The sequence below is a fragment of the Nelumbo lutea genome, chromosome 5 (assembly GCF_056320005.1).
Source record: "Nelumbo lutea isolate HS-2025 chromosome 5, American lotus-T2T, whole genome shotgun sequence".
NCBI lineage: Eukaryota > Viridiplantae > Streptophyta > Magnoliopsida > Proteales > Nelumbonaceae > Nelumbo > Nelumbo lutea.
This window is the reverse complement of record NC_142688.1, coordinates 46,062,988-46,079,383: the sequence shown is the minus strand read 5'-3', so window position 1 is coordinate 46,079,383 and position 16,396 is coordinate 46,062,988. Positions and strand designations below refer to the sequence as shown.

The following is a 16,396-nucleotide window of genomic DNA, read 5'->3' as shown; positions in this document are numbered from 1 at the left end:
AGGCCTTTTTTAAAGCACTACTTTTTCTGATGTGGCACCATTGTCTCAAAAAACGACATCGGTACCAAACACTAGCTATATTTATGGGGGCAAAAAACATAATTTGAACTACTACTTCTATTAAATTCATTATATTCCTCATCATTAAGTCTTATATTTAAGTATTAAGTCTTATTTCTTTTCATTAAATCATAAATTTAAAACACATTAAATAAATGAGCTTTGCGGACTTTTCTTGACTAAAACATCCCTATTTATGAATTTAATCCCCCTTTTTACTATTTAGGCAAAAAATATAATTTAAAGTATTATATATTACTTTCCACTTCATTAAATTTCCTCTCATCGTTGTATTAACTCCTATTCTCTCTCCTTAAATACTTGATTTGAAGTGTTTTTGTTTCTTACCAATAAATTCTACAAAGTAAACATATCTAATATTTTTAATAATGTAAAACCTATGTTCAAAACCAACATGAAAAATAATTAAATAAATCACCTTTTTTTTCTAAGTTGCAAGTAAATAGTTCAACCATCAACATCAAATGGATTAACCAATGTTCTCATAGTTAAATAATAAAATTTTAAAATAAATATAAATATAAATATTACAAAAAATTATAAAAAAATTATGAAAAATTCAGGCACATATCTATTATTATCTATTTATCATATCAAACAACATTAAGCATACTAAATAAAATATTTTTTTATTCGATGGAAATGAAATATAAGATTTAAACTAACTGAAAAAAAAACATTTTCTATTCAAATGGTGCATCAATTAAACCTATTAGATCAAATGGATCAACCCATGATGTCATAAATAAATAATAAATTTTTGAAAAAGATAAAGACACAAAAATTATTAAAAACAAAGAAATTTTGTAAAAAAAAACATTTGAGCGCATCTTTAATATTATGTATTCATTATATTAAACAAAAATAAGTGTGATAGATAAGAGTTACTTTTATTAATGATATAAATAGAATTAAAAACTAAACTAAGTTAAAAGGAAAAATGTTTTTGCATCTAATTAATGGTCAATGGTCCATAGGGAGGCAAATTAGGTGGGCTTAACTCGAGTTTAAATCGACATAGCTTGTATTTTAGACAAGCTAGATTTGATTTTTAGTCTTTGACTTGGGCCTAGGCCTAGGTTCAAAAGTTTGGGCTTTTTTTTTATTTTTTGGGTTGGGCCCAAGCCTATCCCTTACGTAGTTAAAATCAAGCTTGATTATATACATACAATCATAAATACATATATAGAGTGAATTTGCATACATGCATGTATATATAATTGTACACATACATTTTATGTCAAATTTTGTCATGGGGCTAATTAATGAACCTAAGTCCAAGACTAACCTAAGTGCATCAACTTTTAATGCAAGTTGGAGGGCCTAAGTTGAACATATTAGGCTTTACTTTGGTCTGGAGCCTTAGGTCTAATGCATAGGGTTGTCAATGGGTTGGGTCTGGGTTAGGTAGGTATAGTTAGAATTGGAACCAACCCGACATGAAATACTAAGGACCCAGAACCAAACCAGACCCAATAAAGATCTATAATTTTTAGACCTAGAACCGAACTGATTGGTTCTCAAGACAATCGGATCTAATCCAATGGACTTGTTTATAATAAACCTGCTAAAAATATATATATATATATATATATATATATATATATATATATATATATATATATATATATATATATATATATATATATATTAATTTATGTATATAGCTCGAGTCAAATTTGAATTAGTTTAGGACTGGGTGGAACCGGTTCCTAACCAATAATAATTGGGGCAATAACTAATCCATCAGTCTGGTTCCTAGAACTAGAACCGACCCAATCGGTTTAGGTTTGTCATGTCAAACTTGACCCTTTAATAGTCCTACCAATGCATAGGGTTGGGCTTGGGCTAAGATTAAATTCAGCCCAATCTACTTGACTTGAACCATAAAAAGTTACCTTTAAAATTTAATCTATCTATCTATCTATCTTTATCTATCTATATATATATATATATATATATACACATAGAAACATAAAAAAGTTACAAAAATACATAAAAATTATAGAAATTTTGAGATATATATGATATTATAAACTTTATCATATCAAACAAAAATAAGTGTGATAAACAATAATTAATTTTAGAATCAATTATGTAGATGGAATAAAAAATTTTAAAGTTACCCAAAAATGAGATTGCTTTTTCTTCGAGTCAAATAGGCTAGCACATGGTGTCATAATTATATAATAAAAACTCAAATAATAGATAGAAATAAAAATATAGAAAACACAAAAAATTGTCTATAAAATTTGTACACATCTCTAATATTATATATTTATTATATTAAATAAAAATAAATATGATAAATAAGAAGTAATTTTAATAACAATAAGAATGAAATGTAAAATCTAAATACACTAATACATCATACTTTTATTATTTATCCTTTTTAAATGATTCTAATAAAGATATTAAAATTATTAGTATTATCTATAATTACTACGTACGAACCCTAAAGTTGCATTAATTCATGGGTTTCATCTCTTTGTCTGTAGATTGAAAGAAAACCAACAATTGCATGAATTCATTGCTTATTATCATTTTTTTTTCCATTTTTATGTGCATTGCTCTTTGTTATGGACTTCAGGTTTCTAAGTCTCAAGACAGACCACTCGTTGGAAATAAGAAATTGTTTGGGCCTATTACACTTGAAGGTTGGCCCATTTATGTAAGAGGCCTCAATTCCAAGCCCAGGTTCTGGACGGAGGGCCTCAACCGTTTCAAGCTCTGGCCCCGTCTGATGGATATCGCAATCGGCAAATCCCCTTCCTTCTGAGAGGTGGCCTTTTCTCTTCAACCCATCGCCACCCACCACCGCCACTCACTGCCGGTTTAGAAGAATGGGAGAAGAAAAGGCAAGATAGAGATCGAAGAGGTAGGTATGTTCTTTGTTTTTTCTTGCAAGTTATTTGTTTCTCTTGTTCATAGCAAAACCCTAAGTCCTTAATCTCTGCGACTTGGCGTTCGACTAACTGGTAGGGCTACAAGAGAGAGAGATTCACATCGCCTGTTCTTCACGTGGCTATTTAGAAATTGAACGGCAGGACGTCCAAAGGCTCCAGGCTCCAATTTGTCTGTCGCCTATAATCTCGATTATAGTCATGTAAGAAAGATAAAAAGTTTCTTATTGTTCTTCTTTATGATTTCCTTCTGAAGCTATGTACTCTGCATCAAAGTTTTAAAAAGGACCAGGTATCAGACCCTAAAATGCGTCGGCCCCAATAAAACCAACCATTTAACCTTAAAGGTTTTGGTGCGTTTTCTCTTTCCACTAACGCGCAAAGAGAGTTGGTACCGGTTGAATCCCGTTTAACTTCTTGGTTTGGTTTTCAAGATATATCTCTATCTCTGTGTTCTTTTGATTTTAAACCACTTTCTTGCCTTTGATCGGTAGAGAGAAGTATATGGCACTTAAATATAAATCTTATGGTCATCTTTTGTAGTCTTCTTCGAATTCATCCATCAAGGTGTGAGCCCACAATTCCTAATGCAAACAAAGAGTCTGGCTACTCTTAAGCACTAGGTAAATCATCCCAAAGCACTTCTACGAGGATAAACCACAGTACTGCAAGAGCATACCCTTTAGTCACAATTGAGTCAGTATCCTAAATGAATAGTCTTCTATGTTGGTGTAGGTTGTCTGTCCAGATAAGCAAAATTACCTTCATTCTCCAGGTTGGGAAAAGGAAAATTAGTAATATGTATGGTCTCAGAATTTGTTATGAGATAGTTGTTTGACTGGATCTGGTTGAATTAGTATTCTTGTTCTCTTAATTGTTCTTTTATTTCTCTGGTAAATATAATCTTCATTTATAAGATGATTTGCTTACTCTGTAGTTGTTACATAACCACCCTGTAGCACATCATGCAAAAAGTATGAGTAAGAACCCAGGCCTGGGGAAATTGTATTGAAGTATGCAAGAGGCCTACCACTATTGCAGAGTTCCATACCCCTTTGATCCATCAGGGAGCTTCAGCTCAAATATGACAGTTAACTGCTCAGATATTGAGGTCTACAATAAAATGGGCAAGGTTATTTGTTGTAATTTAGTGTAATGTGGTTCTTTAGATTAGATCTAAGATATAGATAACCTCAGACTTGTGTATGTATATCTAAAATCGTTTAACAACTTCACATAGATAAACACTTCTCCCAAATTTTGTAGCTGTTCTCATGATTGTTTAACCTACTAGTTCTGCTTTGGACTAAATACTTAAACCTCCCCTGAGGTTTCTCATAAATGCATACACCTCCCCTCTGGTTTCTGACAGGACTTAAATCTCCCCTGTTAGAATGAGATGCCATTATATTTGACAAAATTGATGAACTCAAGCATCTGTGTCATTTGATGCAGACACCTTGTGACCTCGGTTATCACCATTTTTTGTATTGATAAAAAATAAAAAATGCAAAATATGAATTATACCAGTAGAAGCTTGGGGGGAAGTTGATGAATCCTCACTAGTGACCAGGGTTGAATCAAAGGATTATTCATTGCATTCACCTTCTTTGCTTGATACCCCCCGTCCCTCCACCCCCACCCCCCCCAAAAAAAAACAGAAAAAAACTGATCCCCCTTGCATTCATGTTTCCTTTCTTTATGTGTGTGTATCAACTCTTCTATAAGATATTAAGAGAAATTTATCAACGGTCCACCATTGGAAGGATGAGGTACATGTTTGTAACTAGCAGTCCCTAAAGGCTATGCCTCCAGATTAGAGAAGTGTCAAATCTAAGTTCCATTTGGATCGTAGATCAGCCAATTCTTTAGACAGAAACTTTGCCAGATGACAGTTCCTTTCTTTCATTATCTTTTCCTTTTTCCTTTGGGGTTGGAGAGTAGCATGCCAATGCTAGACATGATATATACTCAACACAACATAGGCACTGCATGACCACTTCCACATATAGTATATAGCATTAACAATTTTAAAATATATAATATATAAAATTATATGTTTCACAAATCATACTACAAAAAAAGAGGTGTATATGTTAGAAGTTTAGTTAATTTGATAAAATACAAGTCTTGAGGAATGGCCCTTCAAAGTGTGATATAAGTGTGTTATGTGGGTACTCTTAGTCTTACCCATATCAATGTCCCAGATTTTAGGAAATGGAGAGTTGTAACCTTATTTCTTATAATGTGTTTGTCAATATCTGTATCTGGGCATCATGGCTTGGGGAGTCTTGAGACTAAGCTTCTTTGTGGCCATTCCTTTGCCTAGTTGAGGGCATACATTTTGTGTATCGTTGTACAGTGGATCAATTTGGGCATTTAATAGCATGAAGTTGTCTTTTGTGATGAGTTTTGATGGCTTTAGGCTTCTTTATGCTTTTATACTTCAGTGCAGTACTATATTTTTTTTTTGCTGACAAAAGAAAATTATAGAAATAATTAGTAGATAATAGAAAGCAAAAGAGTGGAGATGGGGGGAAATTCAGGTGGTTGATTATTTGTTGGCTGGATCCTTGATAATGCAGTATTCCCTGGTTTTGCAGTGTCATGTCATAGAAGCTAGAGTCTCGAATTGTTGTCCTCTATAGATTTAAAGATTGAGGTAGACTATTAACCGGTTAAATATTATTTGTTGGATGCTTGATGGTTCAGTAGGCATCCCGTTCTTCTGCTATCACATCAGAGAATCTAGAGCATTGACCTCTGCCCTCTAGAATGAACAACTTGCTTAGATGGATTTCAAATTTAGTGTATTCTTTGGTGGTTAGCTTGGCCAGAAGCAGGGTTGAAAGGTCTTTGTTATATTATGGTTCTTCTATATTGGGCTAATTCTCTTTTGGTTCATCTATCCCCCCATACACCCCAACCTAAAAAGAAAAGAACACATGTTCCAATTCTCATATCAGCTTTTGTTTGTTTACATGGTAGTAGATAAAGAACTGGCTTCAAAAAAATAAAAAATAAAAGATAAAGAACCGGTCATAGTCTAGTTGTGTGTGGTCTTAGATTGGTAACCATTTTTAAATTTTAAATTGTTTACATGTATGTGCAGGCCAATGCTGCTGCTTTGAGTTGCAGGACCTTTTTTATTTGTGGGCACAAATTCATATTAGTCACAACAGATTTGCATTGACAATATGGTCAGGTTCATTCTTTATGATTTATTTTGTCAGTAATATTTCTTTTTTGGTTTTCCTTTTCTTTAATGTACTTCCAAAAGATATTTTCTCCTGATGAAGAAACATGGTATGACTTTCATTTTTGCATTCTTCATTCATGCTTGACTTCTTTCCTTTTCCTCTTATTGGAGGAAGAGAGACAAAAATGCATTAATCTGGCTTTTGTTTTGCCTTATGGGAATTTAATGTGGATAGCAGTGTTGGAGTTGCTGATTTCTTTAGCCTCTTTAAATCACAGACCAACTTACAATGTCCCGGTTGCTTCTAATAGTCTTTTTAAGCATACAAACTCTCAAGTGACTTGTGCCTTGACATTCTAATACAGTCCCATGAACTATAAAATGGAACTCTTAATTTTTTTTCTCTTATAGCCAATGTTTATTGGACTCCAACAATGGCTTGAATTCTTGTAAATATCTGAATGCAGGATTCCAATGGCCTTGTTGACCAGAGGTGCGAACATAGGCTATACATCGGTAACCTTGATCAGAGAATAACAGAGTAAGATTAGTATTTGGGCTATTTCAGTTGTCGTATGGCATCACCTGTGAATGACTGAAATTAGCATTGTTTACTTCCAGGTCTTTTCTGATCAAGATGTTTTCTCCGTTTGGGAAAATTGTTTCTGAGGACTTCTTGTGGCACACTCGTGGTCCAAAACGTGGGGAACCGCGTGGTTTTGCTTTTGTCCAGTTTAGTACCAGAGAGGTAAGTTGCCTATACAGAGTGCTTTTTTAATTTTTTTTTGTTGGCAATTCCTTATTTCTTCTATTGAAGTGAGCATGTAGGAAGCTCAACTGGCCAAGGACAAGATGAATGGAAGGTTGGCTTGTGGGCGCCCTCTGGTTGTTAGATTTGCTAGTGAGAAGCAGTTGGTAGAAGCAGCAGCACATCCTCCTAAAGCAGTTGGTGAGGGAAACAAATCAAGCATTGCAGGCAGCTCCTTGGGGCAAATGAGTCGTACTGCTAAGATAGCTGCAATAAAGAATAAACTGAAAGCCATGGAAGAAGAGAGCTCTAGCATGAAGAAACCTAGGCAAGCTGATGGCTTCATTTAGTGGTCTTGCTCAGTCGTCTATCAAATGCTGACAGGAAAAGATACAGAATGGCAGTTACAGGAGTTTCTTCAAATTTGCCAAAGACCCGTGACAAGATACTTGCATGGTCTGGGATTTGTGAGATCCCAGTAAGGATGCTGAACTTGTAAATTGCTTCTTCACTAACTGCTCTGCTGGCGGATTTGAAGTGAAATGGTCTTGAAAAAAATGGGAAGAATGAACTTTGTATGGTGACAACCTTTTGGTGTTCTTGTTACACGAGGAACATTTGGACTCGTAGCACATTGGACTACAATTTTAGGGTTCATATGTCAATGATATGGTTATTTATGACATTTTTTTATAAGCGATTATTTATGACATTTGATATACAACCGTAATGTGGATGCACATGAGTTGCAGGAGAAAATACTCGGGAAATAAATAAATAAATGCTTCTACTGTTCTAACAGCTTATGTTGTATCAAAAACATCATCTGTCTTAATGTGCCTAACTCACTTGTCGTCAAAAGGGAAAATTGCATTTATTTTTAAATTAAAACACAAACTGTAAATTGCATTTACAGTTTTACTCTGCCATCTTAATCTTAGGTGGTATTTGCCAACGTGCTTAAAGTGTCAAATTGGCCAAACGCCTCATGATTTTATTGGTATTGTCATTATGCAGTCACTTTTGACAATTGAAAAATAAATCATACGCATTATTGGCAAACACCCCCTTAGTGGTTATGCGGGTGTTCTACTTTGACAAGACACAGGAGGTTGCTAGCATCTTTGTCTTTCAAACCAAAAACAGCCTTAGGGAGAGTTTGACCTCTTTTCAATCAACTCCCAAATTTCTTTCACTTCAGTCCCTAATCTTTGTTGAGATGCCCAACCTAAGTAGACCCATTTTATCTCCTGATTTTCAGTTTGTGCCAAGGCCCAGCCCAGGTCTGTGAGCTTTCTGGTTGACCAACTTAACACCCCCCCGGGGGCCTAGTGGGACCCAGTGTCACAATGGGAAATGCATAACAATACAAGGGAGGGAGGGTTGTGTGGTCACAAATTCACTTCATATCATATAGAAGTAACAGTGTTCCACTTGCTACCTTTTGCCACAATTTAAATTAGTTGAACTGATTGTACATGTCTAACCATACCTTCACGGTATGGACATAGCTTGCTTGCTAAACAAAATAACAAAATGAAGCATCTGCCTTCAACTCAAAAGGACTAAGCATCTATTAACCTCCATGGCTCCATCATCTCCCTTTGAACCATATGTTAGCCCAAATCTTCCGAAAGCACAAAAGTGTGCAAACATGTTGAGAGCATGGCATCCAGCTGCATATTGGAAACATCTCCTGTACTTGTATGTCCCCATACATCTGGATGCCATGCTCTTAGTGTGTTCAACGCTTCTAGCTTTCAGCATCAAAATTTGGTTAGGCACAGCATGTAAACCTAACAGTCGTGCATCTCATTTTGATAACTGTATCAGGATTGAACTCAGAATTTCCTTTAGGCTGTGTTTGGTTGCATGCAAATAAATTTGCATTAATGCAAAACTATGGCAGTGCAAATTATTTGAATGTGAATTCTCACTTATTTTTGTTTCAAGATTTAACTTATTTTGTTTGATTGCAGTACAAATGAAATAAATTAAGACATGAAGCAAAATAAAGTAAAACCCAAAACAAAATTAGACAAGAATTTGCATTTTTTTTCATTTGTACTCCCATGCATTTGTACTAGTGCAAATAAAATTGCACTGCAACCAAACACAGCCTTAATGTCTTTGTGAATCATGATTTCGACACATCCCATTTTCTGCAAGGGGCAAAAGTCCTAATTAATACTTAAAAAAGTACTTACTTTAAGAGAAAATTCTTTTACATATTAGTGTTTGAAAAATCTAGGTTACATCTACTATACTGTGTTACATGATGGTAAATCTATCGTTAAACTTGAAAACCAATGAAAAGGAAGTAGACTTTAACGTAATTAGTTGAGGCCTAGGTTCAATTACAACTAATATTAATTGAACCTACTATTTAATATATTACATTAGCCACTATTCATTAATAACAAAAAAAAAATATTATAATGGGATCTATCCACCCTTAGATATAACTAAGTAACAAACTTCTAAATTAGATTAAGAAATACAAGAAGTAATCACATAGAAGGCATATTATGCCATCTAGTTTGACTATCGGCACTCAAACCTTTGCTTTTCAACTTTCACCCTTAAATTTCGCCGCAGATAAAGGTGAAGAAAAGAGAACCCTGGGATTAATTCAATAGACTCGTAACCATTAAAACTCTAAAGTCCAACTAAAGGAACCCAAAGCTTTAAAAGTTTACAAAATGTGTGAAGAAGTCAGAGACATCAAATGTGTCGGCAATTAAGAATCATTCAAGAAAACTGATGAATTGATGACGTTGTGTGATTGCATGAGATCAAATATGTATCTCTAATGGGGTTGTTGAGTACCTAACTCATTTCTCACCAGTTAAGAAAAGTATTTTCTTTGCCGCCGATTTCATCAACTGTGAGATCAAGTTTTTGTACTTATTAAATGTTAGCCCTGTGGCCTGTGCAATTCCAAAGTGATCAATTGGTTTGAGAAAAGAAAAGGTGACGAGAGGAGAAAGAAATGCATGAAGGAAAATATTGGAATTTACTTAGCAATGATGAACCAACATACATAGAATAAGTACAATATGTCATGTTCCAAAACCTGTTTCCATTCAAGCCCCTGAAAAACCACTTCAGCACTCAAAAAAAATAAACAATAGGGCTTTAATGCAGCAATTTTTGGTTTGTAAGATGGGCTCTAACCACACAGAGTATAGTAATATTTGATGAAAAATATGAAAAACTTAGATATGATATGATTCAATCAAAAGAACCCGTTTGGGAGGGCTTCTGTGGTGCATTGACTGAACCGCTTTCATGATAATTTTATCAGAAAGTTGACTTTTTCACTCATGTAAGTCATCTTTAGATTTACCGAATTTTTACCAAATATGATTTATGACTTTCTGAGATTTTTTGACTCATAAAACACTAGAAGACACTATGTGAAACCCCTCCCAAATGGGCACAAAAAAGACTTTTCAATAGAGCTTCTTCTAGTAGTTCGATTAAAACAAATCAGTGAAAGCAAGTCAATCAAAGCTTGGGTCCTCTCAGCATGTTCTCTATATTTAGAGAGGGTGTTTGGTTCTATTTACGTTTATTGAGTAAACGTTTTGTACTTGCGTAGCTGCAAAACTAAGAAAAACAATTAACGAGGGCATTATGACACATAGGTGCCATTAGGCACCACATCAGTAAAGTGCCAATAAATGCCTACCTATTTCAAGAAGCTCCAAAATGAAGCTTCCTAAACTGGGAGAGACGCATAGAAATCGATGTTTGCAAACATTGATTCATACGAATGCAATTAATAAGGCCTTTGTTGATGGGGTGCCTATGTGGCAACATTTACTCAATAAACATAAACGGAACCAAACACGTACAAAGTTAATTATATAACATTCATGTGGATGAGCTTCTAGTAAAGTTTATCTTGTAAATCATAACCTAGTTCTAACTTGTGAAATAATAAAAAATCATTAACCAATAGGCTATCAAACTTTTGTCTTATCAATTTCTCCTTACTTCAGTTAGTGATAAAAAGTTAATGAATTCAATGACCCAAGGGGAAGAATCCTCTACCGTCAATTGAGCCCTATGAATGGGCCATCACCATCATAGACCAAAAAATATTTCCTACAATTTATAGAAGTTCTAGCTCCATAACCAAATACAAGAGCTTAATTATAATTAGCAGTTGGAATTCCTTACACTTATGCCTTGATAGTTAGGCATACACTATAGCTTAGGCCTATATTACCAAAAGGGGTGTCATTGCGATTTGTAATTGTTAATTCTCCCATTTACTAGAATCAATAGAAGATATCATTTTTTTTTAATTAATTAGTCTCTTTTAAATATGTTATGTTGCAAGAAATTCATTTTTTTTTGAGAAAAATCTCATTTATGTTGGCATTAAAATGATCCCTTGTAACAAATCCCAATTAGACTTATACACATAGGCTCCACCATGCTTTAACATTTTTTAAATATCACTATTGTTTGTTGTTGTTGTTTTCTTTTTGTGTGGAAAAATGTTTCATATTTGCATGGTAACATGAAGTGAATAGCCTAGGTTGCCTGAGGATGTAATAATCCTCATACGTTAAGAATTATTAGAAAATTCAGTAGGAAACTCGGTCTTAGGGAATTTTAATGATACAATCTCTTCTTTAGATTATAAAATTATCAAAGGAAAGATGAAACATCTGAAAGTTTTATCCAATACTTAAAGTTGTTATATCTCTCTTCCAACAGTTGAATAAGCCTCCAAATATCCCTTTGCATTTGCCTAGTCTACAACAATAAACCCCAATTTTGTCATTAACCCTTTTTTGACTTTTTTCATTCATCTTAGTATCAGACAAAAATAATGTAATCAGATTGCATCTTGATCAATTTACTAATATATCTTAAAGTATGAGGATTATTACATCCTTTGGCATTTCAAGCTATTCACTTCATGTTACCATGCAAATATGGAAAGTAAACCGTAAATATACAGACAAATCAACTTCAAATTTTAGCTAAGATAGAACACATAAACTTATTTGAAAGCAAGTTGATTCTAGTGAACAAATTGCTTGCACTTGAACTAGATTTATAATGTTGTAGCATTAGATTAATTCCGCTAGTTTTGCTTTTCAATGATCTTGTGTTTTGGGAAGTAGATCTATAGATTTTTCTCAATATTAATTTTGCTAGTTTTGTTTTTTAATTAATTGTTGTTATTTTTCATTATTATTCAGTAATTTTTATAATAAAATACTATTAATAAAACAAGTTCTGATTCTAAATTTTCATTAATTTTTATCATTTTAATGAGTTCATTATGCATAATAAAGGTTTCAACTCATAAGTTATCTGATAATATTATTAAAACTATAAATTAATATTTTTTTTATTTAAATTTCTTATTTTTATTAGCGTTTATTAAAATTGATTTTTAAGTGGAATTGAAACACATTTTTAATATTTATTTTAAGTGAAAATTTAGTGGATTTTTAAATTAATAATTTTTTTGTTGTTTAACCTTAACCTATTTATATTATATTATTTTAGGGAAAATTCTCGATTAGTACCCTATACTTTGGGCTTAGTGCCATTTTGGTCCTCAAACTTTAAAATGCGACAATTCAGTACTAAGACTTTTAAAACGTGACAATCCGGTACATGTCGTTAACTAGTTGTTGACCAGCCATTAAGTGGCATTTGGAAAAAACATAAATGCCCTTTGAGTGTCATCTAATTTTCTTTATCAACCACCCAAACATTAATAGTCTCAAATCTTTGCCTTTTCCATTCAAGAAAGTTGGGGTCACGTTTGATTGGGCATTTTGGTGACCCCAACTTTCTTCAATAGAAGAGGCAAGGATTTGAGACTGTTAATTTTGTATTAACGTTTGGATGGATGATAAAGAAAATTAGATGACACTCGAACGGCATTTGTGTCGTTTTCAAATGCCACTTAATAGCTAGTTAACAGTAGGTATTGGATTGTCATATTTTGAAAGTTCAGGTACTAAATTGTCTCATTTTAAAGTTTGGGGACCAAAGTAGCATTAGACCCAAAGTACATGGTACTAATAAGGAATTTTTCCTTTATTTTATTATTATTATTCTCTCTCTCTCTTAAATGTAATAATAACATGCATTAAAGTAAGAGGCCTTGTAAAACATAAAGGTCTCTCTCCCTCTCTCTCTCTCTCTCTCTTAAATGTAATAATAACATGCATTAAAATAAGATGCCTTGCAAAACCCAAATATCTCTCTCTCTCTTTCTCTATGTACAAATTTATTGATCTAATCAAAACAAACAATGATTACTTTTTTATATTTTTAAAATAAAAAAATATAAAAAATGGAGAAGATAGATAAATAGATTCTCTTAAAGGAGAGGGCCACTAATATGGAAAGACCAATTTTATTATATATATTAGCAGAGACCCGTGCGATGCACATGAAAATCTAAAAGATTTAATAATTTTATTTACTATTAATTAATATTAAATTAATAATCAAAATTTGTTGTTAATTAACTAAAAGTATTCAAAGTTATTGTTAATATCTAAATTTTTAATAATTTTATTTTTCATTTAGTGTTAATTTATAGAAAACAATTATTGTTAATTTAATATGAACAAATATTTTTAAATAAATTTAATTTTATTAATAATTTGTAATAATTTTAATAATTGTTATTATTTTTAAATAAAATTTTGATTAACTTTAAATAAATAAAAATAATTACAAAAGTTAACATTTTTATTAATTACACTTACAATTAACAATTATATAGGAATGGCAATGGAGTGGGTTTAGGGTAATGCACTGCATCCCTATCCATGCCCCATAGCCAAGACATTTTACCCCATTCTTGCCTCATCCCTAGTGTCAAGCGGGTTCAGGGCAGGGCAACCACTCCTCAATGTCAAGTGAGTTTAGGGGCAAGGCACCCCACTCCTCATCAAGGATGGGGAATCCTCGAATTTCTCCGTCTTATCCATAGTATGGTAGGTTCAAGTAGAAGGGTAAATTGGGTCGTGCTGGCTAGCATGACATCACCCGCATGTGGCACACATAAAAGTGCGGGCCATGTCATGCTGGCCCACGGGGCATCCCAGGCTATGCCTCCCTTCCTTGGGATAATTTGAGGGGTTGGTTTGGTATGGCCCATGGCCCGAACCTGCACACAGGGGGTTGTGTTGTGTTGTGAGCAGGGCCAGTCCATGGGCTGAGCCTTGGGCCAGGCCATGCCACATACCAAGCCAAGCTATGAGAGGTCCATTTAAAAAAAATTGAAAAAGATGTTTAAATTTTTATTTCATACGATTTTGGGTGCATACAATTGTTTATATATACAATTAAACCTATTCATGGGCCGGGTAGCCTAACGGCCTGGCCTGATTTGACTCGTTATTTTTTAGGCTTGGACAAAATTTCAGGCCTATGGGCTCAAGCTCGGGCTTTCTCAAATAAGCCTAGCCTGGGCCCAGGCCTAGCTTGATACTATTACATATATAAAAAAGTAGTTATGTATCACACACACACACACACACACACACACACATATATGCTTCTTAAATTATCAATAAATATCAATTTGCTATTAAGAAATATAAATTAGTTTATTAATTTCTTAAATTATTAATAAATTAATATAACACTAGTTTATAAAGGTATACTAAAAATAAGATATTTTGCATATGGATTAGGCTTTGGGCTTTATATAAGGACTGGGCTCGAGCTCAAGATCTAGGCCCAATGGTTGGGTTGGGCTCGGGTTTGGGCTTGCACATTTTCTGATAATTAAATATAACATTTTGGTAATTAAATATAACTTTTTGGTAACTAAATGTAACTTTTTACTCTTTATAGATAAAATTATAATTACTGTTAATTACAATTTAAAAATAATTATTGTTAATTATATTACTATTAATAATTAAAATACATTATTTTTTCATTATTATTTAGTATTTTTTGCAATAAAATACAATTAATTTATTTTTAATTATTTTTAGTATTTTAATTAAGCTTTAGGTTTTTCCAAAATTTCTGAAATTTAATTAATTTTTGCATATAAGAATGTTTTTAATAATTTTTAATATTTTCAGCATTTACTTTTGCATATTAATCACTACAAATTTAATTTGCATTTGCTTTCAGTAAAAATAAATTAAATAACTAAACACATACCGTAGTTAATAAAAAATATAGCTAATTTTCAATATTTTCTAGCTTGGGTATTTTTTAATAAATTAATAATAAAATACTATTAATTGCACTTTTTAATTATTTTGGTAAATACCCTTGTTAATATAAAATATTGTTAATTTAATATTTTTAATTATTTTTAGTATTTTAACTATGTTTAGGTTTTTCATAATTTTCTGGATTTTTAATTAATTGTTGGTATTTTTTCATTATTATTTAGTATTTTTTACGTATGAGTAATTTTTGTAATAAAATACTATTAATAAAATATGTTCTACATTTTAAAATTTCATTAATTTTATCATTTTTAATGAGTTTATTATGCACAATAAAGGTCTCAACTCATAAAAATTATTAATTAATTAAAAATGCATTAATACTGTTTATGCACAATAAAGGTCTCAACTCATAAAATTGTTAAAACTATAAATTAATACTTTTATATTTAAATTTCTTGTTTTTAATTAATTATTGCTATTTTCATTATTATTCATTAATTTTTGCAATAAAATACTGTTAATTAAATGGGTTATGCATTTTAAATTTCCATTAATTTTTATGACTTTTAATGAGTTCATTATGCACATGATAAAGGTCTCAACAAATATGTTCTCTAATAATATTATTAAAACTATCAATTAATATTTTGATATTTAAATTTCTTATTTTTATTAGCATTTCTTGGGTTTAATTTTTAAGTGGAATTGAAACATATTTTTAATATTTATTAAGTTTTATTAATATTTATGAAAATTTATTGAATTTTTAAAATAATAATTTTTTGATTGTTTAATGTCAACCTATTTATAGTATTTTATTTTTATTATTCTCTCTTTTTTAAATATAACAATAACATGCATTAAAATAAGAGGCCTTGGGAAACTTAAAGGCCTCTCTCTTAAATCTTTTTCTAAATATAATAATAACATGCATTAAAATAAGAGACTTCAAAAACCCCAAAAATCTCTCTGTACAACTTTAAACAATGATTACTATCTTAGATTTTTAAAACAAAAGAAAATAAGAAAAAAATATAAAAGTAAAAAAATAGAAAAATAATTTATTTTAAAGAGAGACATGCTAACATGAACCGTTCAATTTTAATATATATAATATTTACCTAAAAAATATTTTTATCATTATATTAAATTTGTATTTTCTATACTTTGAACCGTATTAAAGAATATTATTAAAATAAAATTAAATAAAGCCAAAACGAGAAATTAATAATTATTTTTTAAAATGTCTTTTTTTTAGTTAGATGATCATTTG

General features: G+C 31.7%; 1 protein-coding gene across 6 annotated transcripts; it reads left to right on the top strand.

Annotated features, from left to right (window-relative positions):
• Positions 1–2,739: 2,739 nt before the first annotated feature.
• LOC148852137 (RNA-binding protein-like RNA recognition motif protein) lies at positions 2,740–7,732 on the top strand. Of its 6 annotated transcripts, none has more exons than XM_088947536.1 (6): positions 2,740–2,963; positions 3,064–3,187; positions 6,097–6,184; positions 6,651–6,724; positions 6,805–6,931; positions 7,012–7,732. In XM_088947536.1, the coding sequence occupies exons 3-6, from the start codon at positions 6,182–6,184 to the stop codon at positions 7,279–7,281; spliced, it is 474 nt and encodes a 157-aa protein (XP_088803662.1). In that variant the 5' UTR covers positions 2,740–2,963; positions 3,064–3,187; positions 6,097–6,181; the 3' UTR covers positions 7,282–7,732. The 6 variants fall into 6 exon arrangements, with proteins under 6 accessions (XP_088803662.1, XP_088803661.1, XP_088803665.1 ...); XM_088947535.1 differs by having other exon boundaries at positions 2,765–2,959; XM_088947539.1 differs by lacking the exon at positions 3,064–3,187 and having other exon boundaries at positions 2,831–2,959.
• The last annotated feature ends 8,664 nt before the right edge of the window (positions 7,733–16,396 follow it).